Source organism: Oculina patagonica, chromosome 3 (assembly GCF_052425735.1).
Source record: "Oculina patagonica isolate OP01 chromosome 3, crgOcupat, whole genome shotgun sequence".
Classification (NCBI taxonomy): domain Eukaryota; kingdom Metazoa; phylum Cnidaria; class Anthozoa; order Scleractinia; family Oculinidae; genus Oculina; species Oculina patagonica.
Window position 1 is genome coordinate 24,184,668 of NC_135760.1, and position 22,603 is coordinate 24,207,270.

At 35.7% G+C, this 22,603-nt stretch overlaps 1 protein-coding gene across 2 annotated transcripts in view; it reads right to left on the minus strand.

Annotated features, from left to right (window-relative positions):
- The window catches only part of LOC144647138 (mediator of RNA polymerase II transcription subunit 13-like), a 36,112-nt gene extending 15,527 nt beyond the window's left edge, over positions 1–20,585 (minus strand). The window contains exons 1-13 of one of the 2 annotated variants that reach the window (XM_078506891.1): positions 20,426–20,585; positions 10,014–10,269; positions 8,839–8,923; positions 8,548–8,628; positions 8,225–8,370; positions 7,240–7,494; positions 6,334–6,460; positions 5,624–5,773; positions 4,695–5,414; positions 2,993–3,902; positions 2,450–2,578; positions 2,323–2,369; positions 1,036–1,775 (exon numbers count right to left, since the gene is read on the minus strand). In XM_078506891.1, the coding sequence (XP_078363017.1) occupies positions 1,036–1,775; positions 2,323–2,369; positions 2,450–2,578; positions 2,993–3,902; positions 4,695–5,414; positions 5,624–5,773; positions 6,334–6,460; positions 7,240–7,494; positions 8,225–8,370; positions 8,548–8,628; positions 8,839–8,923; positions 10,014–10,269; positions 20,426–20,494 (3,715 nt within the window). In that variant the 5' untranslated portion in view covers positions 20,495–20,585. Of the gene's footprint in view, positions 1–1,035; positions 1,776–2,322; positions 2,370–2,449; positions 2,579–2,992; positions 3,903–4,694; positions 5,415–5,623; positions 5,774–6,333; positions 6,566–7,239; positions 7,495–8,224; positions 8,371–8,547; positions 8,629–8,838; positions 8,924–10,013; positions 10,270–20,425 lie in introns of both variants that reach the window. The other variant, XM_078506890.1, reaches the window with a different exon arrangement.
- Between the last annotated feature and the right edge of the window lie 2,018 nt (positions 20,586–22,603).

The window sequence follows — 22,603 nt, forward strand, 5'->3', positions numbered from 1 at the left end:
TAATATTTTACTTTACCCAACTCTTTATTTAATAACAAAACAATTGAACAGGAAAACCAACCAGTCTGAAAATGAAACTAACAAGAACGGAGACAAGAATCGACTACGTGGTTATAGATTTTGTTTTGTGGATGTTTGTCAGCAAAGTTAAACTGCTTCGGCTAAGGGAGACAGCTGTCATAAGCACTTACATTACGCACCGGAACAGCTGCAAGCACTTTTACTTTCCGTGCTTTTTTCACGTGTAACCATGATATTGTTAGATTGTTATGGCGTGTACCAGCTTGAGTATTGAATACTTTTACAAGTTCCGGTTTTCAACCACGAGATTATATTGACGAGTAATCAATGCAATCAATGACTAATCGATGCAATCGATGACTAATCTATGCATTTTGTGGTTGTTGGTGTACTTATTAATAATAAAAAATCGACACAAATAAATAAATTGCCTACTGATAACTTCAAGAGGTCAATTTCTGATAAATTTTCATCCCACCATGTACAGTAATAACCTTTTTACCAAAATGTTTTGCTAATGCATTCATAAAGTAGACAAAATTATTAAAGTTTCATGGGAGAAGCTGCAGTAATCAGAGCTTAAGATAGTGGCCGCGAAAAAACTGTCTGAGTAAAAAAAAACTTAAAGTTTTCTCTTAGGGTTATCAGCACTTTAAACATTTAAAGTCTTAGAAGATGTGTTTATGCGCACGTATACTAGCTCACAAGTGAAGAGAAAATGCTTTCATCGCAAAAGGGAATCTTAGGTCGTTTGGCTAATTTGCAGCCACCATGTTGGTGTACCAAAGTTGTACACCAATATGGCGTCTCCATACAAAGCTCTGTTAAGTTGCTCGAAACCTTTCAATGGTAAATAACTCAGAAACGGCATACCACAGAGACCTGCAACTTTGAGAATTATTCCTGTGTTAGTCTTTTATAACATTTCATTTTCTTGACTTCTTTCTTCAATTCATTTTTTATGGTGTGACAGTGCAAACCAGCAATTTACATGAAGTTGGTAATTTAACTCACCCTTATTTTGTGACCATGCGCCAGACACTTGCTTCACGATCCCATGGTGGGCCTTGAACATGAGCTGATACTTCAAATTGCCACAAGCAAATGGTGACGAACATTGACTCACAATCTCTTCCAGCAAAGAAAACGGAACTTGTGATGGAACAATAGCAGTTGATCCTCGTCGTTTTGCACAGAGCGACATTGAGCCCTCTTTTTTAACTTCAAGTACAGTTTGAGGAACACCTTCCTTTTTAAGCGATTTCCTGTTTTCTGACGAGGTTGTATGAACATCTTCAGGAAACAGCCCTGTGCCAGCAGTGAATTTAATTCCTTCAAGAGCACCAAAACCACAGACACACCTATCAAAGTCTTTACCTTTGCTTAAAGTCCCCTTAAGCTGAGCACCCTCTGAGGGTGTTGAACACGAACAGAGACTTACACTGTCATAACATCTGTCACTAAAATAGTTCACAGAGGAGTCTGATAATGTCAGAACCTTCGATAATGAATTCACCTCCGGAAGAGGTGTTTGGAACAAAGGTTTCATAACCAAGCCGCCTCCGTGAAAAGCCTTCGGAAATTGTGTTGGCATAGAGAATGATGACACTGATGACGCTGGAGAAGCAGGAGACATTGCCGCAGATGTCAATTGTTTAACGTCACTATTAACACTTGCAGGATGGGTGTAGGTGTAGCCCACGGCTGGTGATGGAGTGCCCATGGCAACATCACAATTTAAGACATCAGGAGCACTGAGGAGTCAAATACAAACAGCAAAAGATCAGACTTTCTGGCCAACTTACACCACATTGTACCACTGCCACTTCACAAAAATTAATTTATGTTTGATGTCTTTCTACAACTTAACACAAGGTATGATAGGATTTGTTCTAGGAAGGGTGAGTGTAAGAGGGGAGGAGGGGGAGGGGAGGAGGGGGAGGGGAGGGGGGCAGGAGCAGATTTAACTGACACAAAAATGTGCCTGACTGATCAGAAAACCTTATTTGTTTTGCCACTCACTAACGTTTTAACCCTCTCAAAATGCCAGTGCAGTAGAATTTGATATTAATTTGCAATTCTGAGGGAATTGAAGAAGAAGGTGTCATTAACTTTTCTAAACTGATAATTTGAATTTTGGATGTCTCACTTTGAAAATTGAAGCTTCAATTTGACAAGTGGAAGTTTAAAATGAAGAATACTACACTCATTACTTCCCTGTTTCAGAACAGTACTCGACTGCTCATTTAACTAAATGAAAACAAAAAGCATTGACTAACACACAGTTGACCTTTTACTGACCTTTCCATTTTGGTGACTGATAAAGTCCATGTCTTCTGGGATGCCTGCTGCATATTAATAAAAGAAATAAGGTTAGCAAGCTATAGTCAAGGAAACTGGAGACAAAATTTCTTTTTTTTGTGCCAACCTGCCAGGAGGGCGAGTACTGCATCTCAGACGGGAGGACTTTGTTACTTGGCAGACCAACAACAGATTCAAATGTGTAAGACACTGGGAACTCTTGGAATCTAGGAATCTCAAACACAGGTCCAAGTTCCTGCAAAAACAATAGTAAATATATTAAAATTTCCAACTGTGCAACGAAGTAAAATAATAAGCATGACAAACATCAGATGAATGTAAATAATTAGTTCAATGTTTAGATTATTTTAAAATCAACTGAATTTTTTTTAAAAAAAAAGAAAAGTGCCATGAGACGATATGTGAGTGTGCTCTCTCTTCCCATCACTCAGACAGCTTTAACCTCTATCAAGGAGTAAACTGCATACAAAAAAAATTTCTAGATTTCCTGAATGAAGAAATGATCAATGCAGTTGTGTTTGTACTGTGTCTGCAAGGCTGTCTCCACAAAATCGACCCAATTATGGATTTAAAGGCAAGCAAGGGGGAACTGTTCAAGCCAGAGATCTCACATGCATATCTAATGACACTATTCCTTTTGTTAACAAACCGTTGGACTGTGCTGTTTATCTTGTTCCACATCAACGCCAGTGAAGTGCATCAAATGATGTGAATCTGGAGAGAGCATTGCACTGTGCACCATAGTCTTCACACTTCCTGGACTGATGTAATCATTGCCGACAGAACAGGGTGGAGAGTGCGACACAGTTTCCAGAGATGGAGGCGTGGGGAACATGCGTGCCAAATCCTGTTGCGCCACCACACCCGTGTTCATCATGGAGTGATAAGTGTTGATGTTCGTGATGGGGTCGAAGGGAGTAACTTGATGGGACACAATATCCATTTTCATGGCTTTTGATTGTCCCAGCTCATCCTCCTCATCATCAGTGTCAAACAGCTGATCAAGGTCATTTAGTGTCACTGCAAGGTCTTGCTCTGTCATAAGACTTGACGGCCGAGGGATTGGGTCTTGTTCATCATCTGAAGACGAAAAACTAGGAAATGTTCCTTTCTCATTCTTCTGCGGGCGGGGCTTCACTTCCTCCACCCCTTTTGCAAGCCTTTCCTTTTCCTCCTGCTGTTTCTTGCGAGAGCTCTGTCTTCGGTTTTTTACCCGTGATGGAGGTTTACCAAGGTCTGCTGGTAAAGGCACTGATGGGCTGTCATTAGCCGTGGCACTACTTCTCCGCCGTGACTTGTTTGAAGGAACACTCACTTGTGTTGGTGATTTTATCGGTGGCTGAATCATTTCCATTTCTTGATCCTCGGGTTGCGGAGTAAAAGGATCAGAGAGGGGTGTGGTCACAGGAGATGGCTGAGAGCTGTTCCTGCGACCCTTTGTTCGACCTCCACCTGTGCTGTCTGATCTAGATCTTCCAGTAGAAGATTCTCGTCTTCTTTTGGCAGGTGAAGGAACACATTCAAAACCACCATCAGTTGAAGGCCTCTTGGTACTTCCACTGGGGAATCAAGATTGTATAAATAATATTAGTATATACTCAAACAGAGCGTCTTTGGCACACAGTGATTGGCTACTCAAACTCCAAATATCCTTTGCTAATCACCTTCGAGCAACTCACGTGCGAAAACTGTACTTGTTAACCTAATAAACTAGTCAAAAGTCATCCTTTTGGGCTTTATTATCTCACTGTTTGAATGAGTAAATACTAAAACAACTATTCACCTCAGTGTCGGTGGTTAGTGGTGGATATTCACCTCACCGCTTCGTGGCTCAGTAAACATCAACCTCTAGCCACCTCCATTTTGGTAAATAGTTGTTAAATATTTGTTATTCTGCGAAGGACATAATATTATATCCAGTAATGTCACCATTTTGGTTCGACAAAACAAAAATGTGGTAGAACCAATAACTTATCAGATATTTCTCAGCCTGCACTATAACACTGGTAATAACAATGCATCTTAGTGAACCTCTTTTGGCACTAGGAAATACATGTACTTTTAATTAATAACTTTTGGGCAAAGTTAAACTCAAACCAATGCAGCCAGCAGGCTTCCCCCTTGGTACAATGTAGTATGTGACCAACCTGTGGGGCAGCCCTCGGGTTTTTCCAGAGGGCGTTTGTTGTTCATTGCATAACTAAGTCTTGTGCACTGATCATTGTAGATCAAATCACTGCTCTTGCTAGCAAATCTTTGCACATTCTTGCAGGGTTTTTTTGACACCAGTTCCCAAGCTCACCTATTTGAGATGAGTTTAATAAATAATTTATTGCAGTACATGTACCTACCTCTCAAACAACAACATTGGCTCTAAGGGAGGAGGTGTCAAAACATCCTTTGGTATTGTTAGATCACCAACAGGTCGGCAATCCAGAGGGTCACTAGGCAGTGGAGGCACACTAAAGCCACTTTCAATAGGCAAGAGGTAGCAATTTTGTTCCGTGTCCTCCTTTGCGACAGTGTCCTTGTTACTAACAAAATCCCCTCCACAAACTTCTTGTTTGTCTGACACCAACATTTCTGCCTGGCCGTTTAGAAACGTCTGTGACGGCATCATTGAAGAGTTCACTTTCAGTAGTGAAGCAGAAGGCTGCAACACTTTCGACTCAGACTTAACACCAATTGCATGACTCTTTTGTCCAGACATTCCTGTTGTATTCTGCAGAGCTGTGGTTTGTCCCTGCAGAGTATACTTTTTCGCGTTATGTGCAAAAGCAACTTCTGGATGTCGCTTTTGAGTGACACTTGTCAGTATGTTCGCTGTAGGTAAGCCTTTTGTCATGGCTCCAACATGACTTTTGACAGCTTCAGGCCTGTCCTTATCGACACTCAGACGATGGTGAAATGGAACCAGTGGCTTCTTCTTTTCTTTCTTTAACTTTGCACTAGTTTGGTTTTGTTGTTGGGCTGTTTGCTGCTGTTGCTGTGGCGATGGTAAAGGATGACTGGGCGATGGGATTGGCCTTGTTATACCAAACGATGTCCGCACCTGGGTTGGCGCCTTAGGCCTAACAGGAATCAAACCAAAACAGATATTGAATCAAACATGTAAGCTCATTTGCTACATTATAGTCTGACATTCAACTTAATTTTTTTTGCCAAGATTGGCCTCTCTGGTTGGTATATTACTAAGATTAGACTGGCTTTTTAGCCAGCCAAGCGCTTTGCCTGCCATCTGAAATTGAGTGATGTTAAATGAGTAAGCAGCAATTCTCACCTGCTGATGTTACTACTTGATGTACAAGAGCATGAAGTGCGCTTAAATGGCTCCTCAAAATCCCACTGTCCTACTGGTGTGACATCACTTGAACTGTCACTCTTTAGGAAAGGAGTTGCTTTTGAGATAGAGCTGAGGGAGGAGCTTTTGCTAAAAAAGAAGTAATGAACAGTCAATGAATAGAGAAAATGAGTCCAGTAGTTATTAGTGTCAGCACTTACATATGTAATCCACCTTCTCAACAACAGTGTAGTGGTTTAAATTCAGTGTGTGAGGGTTTATCACATTATTGTAATAGTTCTAACCATAGCTCTCCACCCAGGTCCCAGTCGTTTAAAGGATGGATAACACTACCCACCGGGGGCGGATATCAATCACTTTATATTTGGCTCAAATTTTTCTTAACCAGTTTGATTTTTATTTCTTGTCCTTTTGTTTCAGATTATGATCATACTGAATATGAGACAACGAAAAATAAAAAAACAATAAAACTGGTTTGAAAAATTTTAAACCAAAGATAAATTTAAATTGCAACATAAACAACCAATGAGTTAGACTCCTGCCAACTTGGATTTTCAACAAGTTTATGTTCAACTTGCAATATCTGTTCATAGATGTACACTCCACAATGTCCTTTAAGCAATGCAGTGCAAAAGCCACGTTTTTAAAGTTTTTTGCCCCACCCTTCTGTTAAGGTTTACAATACATACCCTACTGCTGGTTTAGTAACTGTGATCTCTTGCCAAACTTCTTGCACCAACGAATGTGTCAGTTTCTTCTTCTCAACCACACCAGGGGATGTAGTCGTAGGTGCTGGCGGCGGCCGATTTGCAGGACCTGTAACGACATCTGTAGTGTTGGGATCAAGAGGAGATGCTGGAGGGGTTAGTGATGGTGGACCAGCAGTGGTCGCTGTATCAGTTCTGGGTAGCACAGACCCATCTGTAGATTGTTAAAGGTCAAGGGTTAGGAGGTTAAGAGTTAGTTCATCAGAAATATCGGAGGTTGCTGATTGTGATTCTTAGTACATGTAAGTGGGTCAGAGTTAAATATTCTCACAAATTGTTATCAATGTTAAAAGTTATTATATGTAATCAATACAATATACAAAACACTCCCAGCACAAACCAGGATACACTGGCTTCTGGATCCCCTTGGATGATCCAGGCTAACATTTATTTTAATACACAACCAGTGACAGTTCAAAATAGACTTGATTAAAGATCCAAATAAAATTGACAGCAACTTGTAAAAGCTTTAAGGTAATAAAATAATTGGCATCAAAGCGTATCTACATGTAGCTGTTGCTTTTCAACGTTATCTATTTTCCAAAATGTAGTCGACATCTTAGGAAGTAGTAAATAATAAAGATGGTAAATTTCAAGCTCGGTGATAACTAGTAAGAGTCTCACATAGCTCCGTTGGTTAGAGCGCCCAACCAGTATCTGGGAGGCCATGGGTTCGATTCCCGTCAGGGACTCAGATTTTTTCTTTGTCCCACGCTCGTGTCATGTAGAATAATTTCTTTACTATCTTAGGAAGTGATAAGTATTACAAGTTTTTGCATTGTGATACTTTGTTGCATGATGTTCAACGACATAAAAATTAACACCTACCGCCTCTTTTATTCTCTTCATGAGGCACAACAACATACATGGATGGATACCACATCTGTGTCTCTTCCACTACAACCATGACTGCGGCAGGAACACCTTTGTCAGGACATTGGCTTACTGACTCACTCCAGTCTGAACTGAAGTCAAGTGGATAAAACTTCTTCCATTCATCTACAAGTTTACTGGAAACCAGCTCATCCACGTGGCTTGTCTGACCAGTTAGGAATCCCGACAGGCCATAAGGGCCCAGTAAAACTGAAAACAAAGTTTCACTCAGTTACCTTTGGTAATACAGGTGTACATGGATTGTATGGTATGTGGGGGGGGGGCAGGGTAGGAGGGAAGCAGCGTCGCAGGAATGCAGAAGTAAAGGGGGTAGAAGTCTGCAGGAAGTTGGTAAAGAGAGTGTAGAGAACTGGATTCCCAAATTAGCAGAAACCAGGGAAATAGGAAAAAATACAATTATTACATTTTGTAACATTTTGCAATAGAGAATGCACAAAGAGAGAGGAACCTCAAGAAAGAGGTGGAAAGTTGAAAGGGAAAAAATGGTACAGGTAATCTACCCACTCTGTTCTCTGTATTTGTTGTGTTTTAAATATCTTTTTGGCTTGCCCCTTTTCTTAAATAAAACATAGTAATCGATGTAGTATAATTATAATAAAAAAGATTCATCCGATCTGAACTTTAAAGTCACTAAATTTTCAATTGCCTCTGTCCACCTTCATCAGATTAAAATGAAGTCTGTTTTACTGCTACATTTTGCAATAGAGTGCACAAAGGGACAGAAGCCTCAAGAAAGAAGTGGAAACCAGGAGTAAACGGTAAACAGGAAGCTCAGATTCCCATCTACCCCTGTCATCCTCTATTATATTTGTTATGTTTTAAATCTCTTTTTGGCTTGCCCCTTCTCTCAAATAACACCTACCAGTACACGTAGAAATCTATGTTTTATTACTGCTACATGCTAAGCTGCTGCCAATACCTGGAAGTCCTTCTTGTCTTGTTGCAGCAACTGCTACATCTTCGAGTGTAAGATGGCGTATCCGTTGCTGTTGTTGAATTTCAACAGCTGTGCAAACAGAACTCTCACCATGGATAAAGAAAGAGAATGAGAAGGACAAATGATTGCTGGAGATCAAAGAAGAGAACACATGTTATTTCTTTACTGACCATCAAGGCTACATACACTGTATATAGTTATATAGGGACTGATGAGACCAATTTCTTTAATTGTATAACTTTTTTCAGTCTCACTTGTTGTAATCATTTACCATGTACATAGACTAAGTCAGATCAACACCCCACCTTGAATTCTCGACTCCACTGCTTTCACATGGCTTTGTGAACCACTTTCCCAGACGGACAAACTTCCGCGATAGTAGACATCTAAGATATAAAAATTGCAATGACTGAACATAAAATGTAATTTTATTTGTAATGCTCACACTTTTACAAGCTGTAACGTTTATGCAAGATCTCTTACATAGATATCGCAGAAATCAAAATAAATTTTGGAAATATGACACTGGAATTCCATACAAAAAAACGTCTTACTAGCAGGGCAAGAAATGTTAAATAAGTGCACATTTTTCTTACCTTTCTAATAAATTATGTAAAGCTTTGAACAATAATGATCTTGGCTCGTGAGGCAGTCCATCTTCCCAACACCCATTACATGATTCTGTTGAATGCAAGTAGAAGTTATTTTTACTTATTATTATTATTTTGATCAGCTGTGAAAACTGAGAGATACTTTAAGAGAATACTAATAATACAGCTGTTCTTGCAATCAGATCTGAGGCTGCTTGCAAATAAACAAAGCGAGTCAGAGTAATTGAAGAACATGTCTCAGTTGGCCAGGATTAACACATTAAAGGATTTTTAAATCTTTAAACCTTTAATCCTGATCAGCATCAAATTTCTTCTCACAGTCAATACAAGATCATAAGAGAAGTTCATGAGAATTGAGGAAGTGATTAAAAAATTGCCTCAAGTGGTTTTTAAAGAAATTCTCCCAACAAGTACTAGAAGAAAAGGATAGAGACCAGTAACAAGAATTTGTATGTTGACTTTAGGGGTTAAAGGTTTTGGTGTAATAGGTGGAAATGTCTCAAGAGCAGATTATTTTTACTAGGCTTTTAATTTTACTACCCCCTGCAACCAAAAATTGAACAATAGTTTGTAAAACTGCAAAAGACAGAGACCAGTCTAAGCTCCTTTACAACATTTGTAGCTACAAGCATTAGTTTACCATTTTAAATTCACTCTGGAGTTTTTCTTGATTATATTGGCTAGTTATTTTTACATTTTCATAATATTAGAGGATAGATGGACAAAACTTGTTGCATGTTCTTCATCAAGGCTCTACTCTCTTAGTCACTTCAGTTTAACAATGACAAGAGCTGGCATCAGTTTTTCAGGAATTTATCTTATTAATAACATCTAACAGACAGTATACTTGTGTACTATGATTGTCTAGTTTTACAATCCACATTCTACAGGACAGCCCAGTTCCCATACGCTTGACTTGAAATGTTTTCCTTCCCAAGATCGAGATGGAGAGACACATCTTATTAACCTTATTCTCACTTGAATTGTAACTTTAGATACCAATCCTCAATTTTTCTTATCAATTTGGCCCACGCACTTTGCACTTGCGCCATAAATTGACAGGAAAAACATTGGTCCATATCTTACAGTATAGACCTCGAAACTGATCCATAGGAGGTACACACACAATGCACATAAAATTTAATAATGTGTTCCATTACCTTTTAATTCTGCAGAAACAATCCCTTGTAAATTAGGATCATCACCAAACCAGAAGACCCACAACTCCTTTGCACTGTTGATACTGTCAGGATCACCGCTTGATTGACAGCCTGTCAAAGGGCTCCTCCGCCATGCACACAAAATGTCATGACTGAGGGCTGACGAGAATGACTTCAACACGGGATCTTCCACGGGGTTGGCTCCGCATGCAATGTTGAAGACATACTTTCTCCATTTCAAGCCACATAAATCAGTCTGTCAAAAACAGAGAAAATTTTTAGTGCGAAAATACACATCATACATGTTGTTTTAGCACAAGTTTACAGTGGGCATTCATCTAGTGATGATGAAGTTTCTATGCTGTATGCCACACCTCCAAAATTTTTTGAACCCTACATGATTCAAAGCAAGATTTTAAAAAAACATCCAGACACCCTTAGGTAAAAGTTAAAACTGTGTGGTGAATGTAGCATGCAAGATATCTCAATGAATTAAACAGTATTTAAAAATTATAAAATTTAATGTTAAATGCACCAACAAAAACAAGTAAATATGCCTCCCTGATCAAATCGCAATTGCTCTGCATACATGTAAATACAACACTGCAAACTTTAAAATTGATAATAAATAATAAAATTAATGTCCATAATGTTCGCTTTAAAAATTTTTTTTTATTTAAAAGGTAAAAAATTTAAATTTTAAATTTTAAATTAAATTTTTTTTTGTAAAATTTTTTTTTTTTTTTTTTTTTTTTTTTTTTTTTTTTTATATAATAAAATCAACGTTTACAATTTCAAAATAATAACTAGATCTCTGTCTGTCTATATGTAAATGCCTCACTATCAATTTAAAACATTTTCTCAACCCACTTTTGAAGTCCATGGTGACTACCAACCTTTTACAACATTCTTTGGCACATCAATGCCATTTATCAAGATTTTAATCAAACTACTGTAAACAGAGTCAAAGGTAAAATGCTTTCAGACTGATAATTTATAAAAGACAAAATGGATGTCTACACTTTTGACATATGTGTACAACAGAAAAGTTCTCATTGATTGGCACCCTTCTTTTTAACAAATAGGCAGCCTTAATCTAAAATAATGTAAATTAAAAAATTTTTAAAAGGAATCAATTTAGAAAAAACATTCATGAGAGATGAAATTACTATGAAGCAGTGGTCAATAAACTATTACTAACAGGCAGTTTAGTTTCAGTTTCACTTCAATCCAAAACTAAATATTACAATTTAGGAAAAGCAAAACATGTAAATTGTTTTTATAGGTAATTACCAACAGGAATCAAATGCATGCAAAAAGACTAAGACTGGAACAATATCAAATACTATGAAGCCAAATGGAACTCATGAAGAGTTAAAGAGCTACAAGCACAATATTAGAAATGACATGAATTACTTCACTGAACAAAAGAGAGACATAACAAGGTATAACAAACTAGTTGCCAAACAATTCTTGAGTTTAATCAAGTCCATCTTAATGTACATACAAAAAAGCCAGGCAAGTTTGTCCACTGACAGTGGAACCTTCCGGAAAATCAAAGATAATAATAAATCCCAAAAACATGCACAATATATATATGGCTAATTGCCGTCAACAGAGCCAAATATAGAATAGAGTGCAATTTTCACCCCACACTGGCATAATATCACCAAGTAAAATTTATGGATAAATAATTAAAGGTGACAAATTTAAGGTTTTGCCAATATAGGTGATTCTGTCACAACTAAACAGAACTAGTCTTATAACAAAATGTAAAAATAAAGCCTTAAAATGATAATAAAACAAATGCTACCACTGAGAGCTACAGGAATGTGTGTGGTAAATATAACCAGATTACATGTAAATTACAGTAGATTGTCCTTAAAGTCAATTTTCAGTAAGATAACATATTTTAAGAGAAAGAACATTAATTATGGGACTCATTATCGTACAAAAGAGCTGAACTATGAACAAACAAATTAACGCTATGTTGCACAGTTGTTCCCTTCAGGAATATAACATATTGTAATAGATATGAAATGATGCAAAATCACAAACAGTCTTCTATAACCCCGATGATGACAACAAGACAAAAATATACATTCAGTTCTTATGATGTTTTTATCACTTTTTAGCGTTGTACATGTTTATAAATCATTTTCACCTCTTTAGCAAATATTATGTAAACAAAGTAGATTGTACAAAGCTATTACATTAGGCTAGTATAACTAGATTTCTATAAAGCTGATATAGATTTTAAGTACATGAAAATGTGGCTTAATGACCCAAAATTCTTTTCATTCATTTGCATGGTTTCTATTTAAGGAAGGAGTGGTTGAATACAAATTATTGACAAAAATAGCTAAACATACACAATGTAGCCTGTCAAACATTTTTGACAAAATTTTAGGCCACTTATAATAAATGAGTCGTGCTTATAAAATATGAAAATTAATGCCCTGGAAACACTGTGAGCAATTTTTTATTGGTGATTAAATCCTATGATCCATAACTCCTACATTTTAATGACAAGCAAAAGTAGTTTAATGTAAAAAAGCTAATTTTGCACAGTAGTAGCTGCAGAAAACAAAGGAACCGAACTTTGCACATGACCAAGCCAGGGATGACATCTCCCTAGAATGTTTAGGGCAATAAATAGTGATCTGGTTTTGTGGCTGGTACAAATATTTAAAACATCTTTATCTTTGATCAGTATAGCAGTGAAATAAGTTTTTAGGCTAGCACTGTAGACTTACAGAGGTACTAACCCAGAGGCTATTGATTCATGCTAAGAGAATCAAGACTGTTCCTGTATGAAGGGTAACCTTGTACAATTATTATAAAATAGTAACGGTTCAATTCAAACATGGATTTAATGGTCCAAATGGTAAAACCACAAGTCATTGCACCCTAAGGTGATCACATCTTTATAACATTAACTACTGGTGAAAATGTCAACAGCTCGCTTACAATCATGTAATAATAATAACAAGTTACAACAATCTTTCGTTAGGAAGCCCCATCACTAAAAGTGTTTTACATAGAGGTCCTTACACTAGATATATATTTTATAACCTTATGATACAATTAAAATCAATAAATTAGAGCTAAAACCAAAATCTATAAATATTTACAACATATACACTACAAGGATTAAAAATACTTATTATAAAAGGCAGAAAAAAGACACTTCTTAAAAATTGGCAATCTTGCTGACAGAGTTTCTTACAATTCTCTTTAACTCATTAAAGTCTTTGAAACAGTGGTACCGCGAACGATGTTTTCCCCAATTGTATTTGATTTTGGGGAGCTTTATGCTGAAACACTGATTGAATTAAAATTAAATGGAAATGAAACAGACATAATTCACAAAATATTGCAACAATCGGTCGGTACAGTCGGTCGGTACAGAACATCATCGTTGAGCATTCCTGGAAATTAATTATTCTGCCAACTGCTGGAGGTTTTTAAAGCCAGGATATTTACATATTAATATCAACACAGGTCCTCTACAATAACATCATCAGTATGTCTAAGTTAAAAGAATTATTATAAACAAGTTGCCTTTTACAAAAATTTCAATCGCAATTTTCTCATTAGTGGAAAAAGGACTTGTCGGAACAGTTATTTTTAATTTGACAAATTTACACCTGCCTTGTAAAATGCTTTAAACCATCACTTTGGCAAATTTAAAATGCTAATAAAAATGATTAGAGACCATTCAGACACAAATAAAGTTATAGCCTTAAGCTACAAATACTAATTTCAATCTCCACAGCATCAGACTGAAACAATACACACTCCTCTAAAATTGCAAAAACGCAATATTATTATGACACACACAATAATTAAGAGGCAAGATCTAATCTATTTCCAAGTTTTATGACCAAAATTATTCAAATATTAAGTATACTCAGTTTGTTTAATTGCCAATGTGAAATACCATAGACAACCATTTGAATTGAATTATGCAGTTGCAAGTGTATTTATTTGCATATTTACTGACTACCTTCTCCATGGATTCAGGGAGGGTTTTTTTGCAAATTTATCTTACTTTCCTTACTCACTAATGTTCAGTACTTTTTTTAACAATTTTATGTTTACTTCAATCTATTTTTCAACAATGAAGAAGCAAAAATATTTTTAATTATATTTACTAATTAACGGTCTTCAGCTGGCCTACATATTCAAAGCTTGCCTATAAATAAATTTTAATTTTGAGGTGTTTGTCATATGTAGCAATCACAAATATAAAGTTCTTATGTTGGACATAATAAATTTCAATTGCTTAACAAATGAAGGTGCATATTGATAATATATAATATAAAAAGTAAATAAACAAATAAATAAATATTAATCTACACAGACACAGAGTCTCAGCTCTTTTCAATTTAAAAAAATAATTAAAAAACAGCTACAGTATAGAGGCAGGCAATTTTAGATAAATTTTTAATAGTTAGCAATAGGTCACCAGGTTGTCAATATAAGTTGTAAACGTACTATAATACTGAAAGAACACAGATTACATGATTGTATAAACAGGAAGTAGTGTTCAGGTATTACTAAGTAGAAATTCAGTACAAGATGCTAACTAACTTGTGAAAATTGCAAGGGTCAAATCACATGTCATGATTTGCCAATGGTACAATTGAAAAAAAAAATTAAATGTGACAGTGAAATTATTTGACTATGTCATGGTCAATCACACATGGTACGGTTGTCCTACAAAAAGTTATTAATGGTTATTATAAGGTTTATTGCCATATACATGCAGTCTGAACTGATAATTGTCCCTTCACATTCCTTTAAAGATAACTTAAAAGCACTCCTTATTAGTCATGCTAATCAGTCACCATAATGGCTAGACATTGCCGCATTGTGGTGAAGATTCCTCTTAATTCAAAATAAAGTCTGGTTTGGAAAACTTTGCGATATGAAAAGTAAACACTGACACACGCAATTTTACTGGAATTGTTTTCTCAACAAACCGATCAGAACAACAGGGTCTCAAAATGTTTTCCAACAGGGTAATACAGTGGAGAAGAAAGACTGCAGATAATCAGAAATAATTTAATTACACGATTTATGTACGATGTATTTGATTATTTATAAGTTAAACTGCATTTTAGAGTAACCTTGTTTTGTAAACTTAACACAAATCAAGTAGACCCACATCCACCTTATTTGTCGTAATGCAATTAGCCAACTGAAGATATGGCAGACATGGAACATTTGTTTGTCTTTGCACAAGAGTCCAACAACATTACTAATTAATTTGTCACTACTCAATTATCTGATTGGGATGTCACGACAAATAGACACATACATGTAAATGAATACTTTCCTGAAATGCAATTTGCTGCACTCATTTGTCCCCTTATTTAAACAGCTTTAGATTGCATGAGGTCCAGTATATGTTGTCATGACAAAAGGACCTCATGCAAGTCTTATATTTTCTTAGCGTTTGTGTATTCTACAGCTACAACGATTGATCAAGAGAAATGTGCAAAAATGCATTTAGTGGATTAAGCACAGAAACATTCATCAATCAAAAAACACCTTGAGAACATCTTCCCTAAACGACCTCCTCTTGTAAGCAGCTACATATGAAACTTTTCAACTTCTCAAGTATTGGACATACATGTTTTATGCAGCCAAGTTACCAAAAGTAAAACCTCCCTTAAACAACGCCCTTAAATTGTAAAATGGACCCGGGCCACCTTCAGAACAAGATAGTAAACTAATCATCTTATTAATGTTTAGTGGTTTATTCAACTAATTTATTTATTATTACTTCAAAATAAATTAATTTAAAATGTTTTCCAAATGACACAAGCAAATTATACTGTATCTAAAGTCAAAGAAGGCATGTGCCAAAATTTTCAAGTGTTATAACAATTATCTTAACAGGAGGTACTGTCCATTACGGCATGTATATGATGTGGTTCAATTTTGCCCTTGTTACAATTTGTTATTTTCTTTTGTGTATGGTAATATATGATAACAAATATAAGACAAAGAAAAATACCAAATTATACCAGAGGTAACATTGAACAACAACACATATATAAACCACATAAATAAACAACTATTTTAAATGTGTCAACTAAGGATGAATTTCCTACAATTTAATAAAAAAATTTCTTGTCTTCTTGTCTGACAAAATCCAAGGACAGTTTTCTCACCCACAGCTAATCTTGTAGTGTCTAATTATAGCAAAACTATGTGATCAGTGTGCCAGGCGAGACTAAGCTTTTACTAGTCAAAATGCCAAATTAACTGGACATCTTTCACACGAAAAATTGTAATTTACAGTCTTACATGTTGGCTAACGCCAATGTTAATCCATGTTACCCACCACAACTCGAATGCAACATTGCTGTGGCAACACTTTGTAACACAAAGTATTTTTTAACCCAACATTGTTGCATTAAAATGACAGATAGGAAGGATTTTGTGGCAGCGAAATGTTGGAGTTGCTTTGTGTAGCACCTTAACCAAAAAAATTGTCATCACTTCATTTAATATTATCTTAAATTAGTCTATCTACATGTACCCCATGGATGTAAAAAGCTTTTATTAGTGTATGGTAGTGGAACATGTAAATATGAGCTATATTAATGTCGTAAGTCAGTCCTAAAATTACAACACTGATTATGTAAACTGAGAAAAATTAGGATTTTACAAAATAACCCTTGAGTGAAAAAAACAAAAAGAAAAGAGTACATGTTGGCACAGACGTAATATTCTAGAGTTAAAATTGATATTCTTATTAGAGTTAAAATTGATATTCTTATTAGAGTTAAGATTGATATTCTTATGGAGAAATTGAGTTAAACACCCAATGAGGCACACCACAATTCAGCATGTCCACGTCTTATAGCTATATTTGCTTAACTGAATAAACACCGTATTGTTGTCTGTTTATTTCTCCTAACAACCGACAGTCAGTTCAGAAATACTGCCCCACCACATTCGAAAACAAGAGGAACATTTGACAACTTTTTAAAGATTCCTTTTTCTTAATACTTTTCATATTTCCATTTTTGTAAAAAAAAAAGGCTTATAAGTAATCAGTATATTTTGCACAAGTAAACAGGAAATGGGTCATGTTTAACGTGTGGTAAGGAATTTTTATCATTATTCTAAGCAGGAAGTTGAAATCATTGCAAGAAAAAAAAATTAAAAAATCCAACTTTTAAAAACAATACTGATGCTGAGAAATATTTATAACAACAAATAATTAATTCAAGCAGGAAGATTAAGTAATCTGAGAGAAAAATACATACTGTATTTCATGTGACAATCAACATGAAAAACAGATTAAAAACATTTGTTAAAGCTTTCCTTAGTTTAGAGACCTGCCAAGGGAAGTTCTGCATTGTATAAAAGCTAAAAAACTACATGTGGCTGGTATTTAATGCCACAAACAGCAGAGCCACAACAACCCCAGCTTAGTCTAATGTAAGCTCTTTAATTGACACATGGTTTAGCAGATAACATAAAATGTCAGTGGTAAATATTTAAATCTAGCAAACTATTTAGTTTATCACAGAAATAGTTGGGCTGTCTTTTCTAAGTTTGAAACTTTACTTTCCAAGTAGGAATTTCAAAACTCGGGGCCTACTTTAGAGTTTAAAAAAATCTTGTAAATTATGCAAAATTGGACAGGAAGAAAAATGCCTTCAGGTCATATAAAATTATCACTCAATCAAAACCTTTGCAAATTCACACAAACAAACTTAAGCTCAGACAAGTGCACAGAACGAAAATACAGATCTGTAACAAAACATCAGAAATGTTGTGACGATTCATCTTGATAATTCTAGAATCAATAAGATTTCATTTTCAATTTGCATAGTTATAGTATCTAGTAGATTATAGAATGTAAACATGCACTAAATCAATCAAGAATCATCTTGACTCATGCACATTTCTGTACTATGATCACCAACATATACTTGAATACAATGTATACAAAATAAATAAATCTTAACCAGAAAAGGTTAACAATACTTCTTGAGCTATTTCCAGAACTAAGTCTGTGTTAAAAATACATGTAAAAAAATCTGAAATGTGTAATAAGATCACACATTTTTTCACAGTTGAATAGAGTCAATTGCAGGTTCTACAGTCGTGTGGTGTTAACTGTTCTTACAAAAATTTCTTACATGGGTGAAGCATGCAAATTGTATATTTTGTAGTATTCAGAAAATGCAAGATTAGAATATTCCAAAATAAAATGCAGCATCTATCATAAGAGGACAAGAGATACCAAACATTCCCTGACAACATATTTATAGCATTTAAATTTAAGATGTTGTAAAGTAAATGAAAACAATTCACATCATTAAAATACACAAAATCTTGTGACTTAAAAAATCCCCTTTATATTATGAAAGCAAGGGTACATTTCTTATCATATCATTTATATATTATTTTGTCCCTTGCCATGAAATTCAAAAATCAATGGGACAAAACTGTGTAATTGATAAATAAATTCTGATCAGTGTTAGATACACTGGCTTTGTAAGTTTTAGAAGCAAAAGAAAATTATTTTCTTCATTCTTTCTTGTGAAAATGAAATTTTCAAAACGAAGAAACTGAAACTTCCTTTCCACACAAAATTACCCTTTTGACAAACATCACGTTTGATTATTGAGGTGGCAAATTGAAAGGATTAACCTGTTACAACCTATGCCCAAATATTGCACTCTAATATGGATCGCAGCTTACTCTTTGTCTTGGGCTAATACCGAGTAACTACGATAATCACAAAAATAAGCCAGAAATCTCCGAACACCTTGGGCAAACAATTTAAATCCACATTGCAACTCCAAAACAAAAGTTGGAAATACAGGATTGCTCTAGAATTCGTTATCACTTGCAATCGAGCGTGTCAACATGGTCAACAGCTAGTCATTTTACAAAGGTTGTTCATTACACTTTGAAATCGACATCTGAAATCTACAACCTTCGTGACCGAGAAAGTTCCTTTAAAATCTCTTCCCCCAGACACAATAAAGAGAGTAAAATTTCCGGCAACACTGCGCTATTGTAGTTATACATAATTATCATTCTATAGTACACCTTGCATGAAAATTAATTAACGTACTAGAGGAAAACTGCGGTATTAAAATGTTTCATCCCCGCGCCGAGGAGGACGGGCAAATATTCGAACTGAAACTGTCGCCGAGGCAGTAGCTTCTTTGCTTACACGAAACATTTGCCTAGGAGTAAACAAGTAAAGATCAATTCTTTCTCAATAAAAACCCAGTCATCTGATTAATTATTCAGTCAGTCGGTTTCACTAGTTGAAGAGTTAGACAGTTCCAAATTTGACACCGCGACGAATTCGCAAAAACGCGAGCGATAAATATGTTAGGGGCAAAACAAATGATACTCGTGATTTTAACTAATTTTAACTTCCTAGAAATCGCACATACTTCAATTCTTATCACCAAAGTAAGGTAAAATTAATCTCCTGGCACAGTGTTACTTGCCCTGAGACGAAATTAAATACAATACTTAAAATCGGCGCTTATACCGGAAAAATATTGCTCAGCGCACGGATTTTGGCTTGCAGGTAAAGTGCGTACTCATTGAATATTTCGGTTAGGAATCACGAAAAGCCGTCAATTTGCCGATGGAAATAGCATTATAATCAAAGTGCACTTTTCTAAGCTTCGAGCAAACTACATACATATTAGAGTTTTATTTACGACTTGGGAAAATAATCCGTACAAGCACGCACGAATCCTCAGAAATGTCATAGCGAGACGAACGGACGACAAGATTACGGATCGTCTCGTTCAAATCCGCACGGCTGTGCAATTTCTTTAACTGGAAAGATTCCCCATTGAAGACAAACAAAGGGAATCCCTGAATGATTCGTGTAAACGAATGCAAAGCGCTAAAGCAAGTTGTTTGTAAAATCATCTCTTGTTAACCCTTCAAAACCCTACGACAGAAGCTATTCACTTCCAAAGGAGCCGTGTGTACGGCTTCAAATCGATATGTCAGCTTGTATTTGATGCATAAATTTTACTTAAAGCCACACGGGATCCACTATTTCCGACACAGTACTCACAAGCGAGGGATTTCATCTTACTGGAGGCAATTAAGGCGAATATTTAGAATGAATTAATTCCACCGTTTGTTAAATAGAGGACATGTTCATTACGACATGCAAGTAACTCTACAACACGCCCGCGAATTGGTTTTATCCGTTAAGTTAACCTCAGATTCCTAACTCTAAATCTTCTATTTGCACTAGAGGAGCGAAGCATCCTCTTGGTAATTGACAAATAAATATTCACATGGTTCTAGAAGGAGTTACAACCTTACAGAACACTGTAACATGTGACAGGGCCAAATAGAACCCTCATAAATCGAACGAAGGAAACTCTTACCAGTGCAAACACGTTTGAGCAGCATTCATCCAATTCTGAGCCATGAAGCATGGGAGTCGAAGCGGTCATGCTAAGAGCATGGCTTCCTAAACATCGGACCTAAATAACGAGCAAAACACAAGGAAAAGCGACCCGCTAATCGTTTTTCGTTCAAAGGAAATCGGAAAATAAGATGGCAGCAAGTGACGTTGCCGAGGCGGGCATAAACCGCACGCTGATTGGCTGGTTGGTATCATGTGACCAATTGGCACGGGTCAAGCTTTCTGACTTGATGCTCTAGGCGAGTGGCTTCGGAGAAGTGCAAAATATACAGTTTATTTAGCAGCGATAACTTTTTGATCTAACTCGATGTGTGAAAAAACACTTTAACCTTTAACAAAATATTCGAGAAAAATATTCTTTATTTGAAGCTAATTTTACGGCAATTACAATTATTTCCATTTTACTTGGACAATTTTTGATGCGAATCTCCGTGGTCCTTCGTGACTACAATTTTGATAACACCCCAGGAGGTCCTCGCAAAAAATAATCTCGCCTTGTAAACAAAACCTACGATCAGCCAAAAGAAAAATGGAAATTTTGCAAATTAACAGTTTGTTTTCAAAAGGCAAATTGATTAGTTCTAAAGGTGAAGTTTTCCCTCAATTTAAACTTGCTATCGTTTCACCTTAATAAAAAAATCTCGTGCGCCGCTGTAATACCATCAAAAAACTCCGAAGCAATGAGATTTTGAGTTTCAAGCTGAGCGGACTTATAATCAAAAATGCCACTTTTTAAACCAGCGTCCGAGGAAAAATGAAATGTTAATAGTTAAAATTCACAATATTTAGAAGATACAATGTAAATTACTCTGACTGAATTTGTGTTCCAATATCAATAATGTAGCCGAGAAATAAGTCAGTTTATTTTTCATCTCATCAATGCAAAACAAAACATCGCAGAAGAACACCTCGACACCTTCAGAGATTATATATTTTAGCCGACTGCGCGGGGCTTTTGCAAAACAATACTAAAACCAAATTATTATTTGCTTTTTGTGTTAATTGTACTTTATGCGTGGAGCTCAAATGATCAAAAATCTGAGTGAAGAGATGTCAAATTTGTGGGTATCTTGGCAGGACTATTTGAATTTTTAAATTTTAAAATATTAATAATAAAACACAATTCTATGCCAAAACTTGTATCAAATTGTCTTTTTTTTTTTTCATTCCGCAAATGATGTTATAAGTACGCAGTGTAAAAACAGCCTCTTCATTGCTATTTTATTGTTATTTTATTTTTATAATCCACGGGGGAAAATATTGCAAAATATTTCCTTGCTTGTTATCAGACTCGGACATATCAACCGGTGTATAGCTCGACAAAAAGTGTAAACAAAAAACTTCATAGAACCCGCTATTCAATTGTCGTTTCGCTAAAAAAGGCAATGATTGTGTTGGCACCTAGCGAGATTGCGATTCACCGAAACTTGAAAATGTTTTCATTGTTTGCCCGCGAAAAAGACCGATATTAAGCGCGCTTTATCTGCGAGTTGAGGACAGTTGAAGAAGTAGGAACTGTGTTATCAGGTGTTTGTGGTGAAAACAGCTTTGTTTGGGCAAACAAATGCAATCAGGCATTGTTTTGACAGCTCAATCGCGAAAAGCGTCTTATTACTTTGGATAAATTGAATAAATGGTAACTTTACTTTGACCAGCAGCCGGAAAATATATTTGATTTGTTGACTAGAACAGAGAGCTCCTGAAAATTCTTGCCCGAAGAAAATTTAGTTTTAAAATCAAGTGGAACTGACAAAAACTCCTATCAAACTGTAATCTATGCCCATAGGCAGCTGTGTGGTTTTCAGACAATAGGAAATTGTCATATCTGCCTATTTTGGCACACTTTTAATAAACATTGCAAAATGACTGGGAGATTAAGAAAATTATGCAGTTATCTTCTTCTAAGACTGTCAAATGACCGCTTGTAAAATTCAACTTTGTTGTACATTTCTTGGGCTGGGTTTAAAAAAAAGTGCGCGCGATTTTCTCTATGATCTCTTATGATCTCTTAAAATTTGTTCCCTCCTCATTAAAATTTCTCAAGTAAAACTGATGAAATAGTTTGTTGTGGTTAATAAATAAAATGATCTCCCTCTTAACTCACTAATCCTAATTCGTTCAAAGATGGATAAAAGCA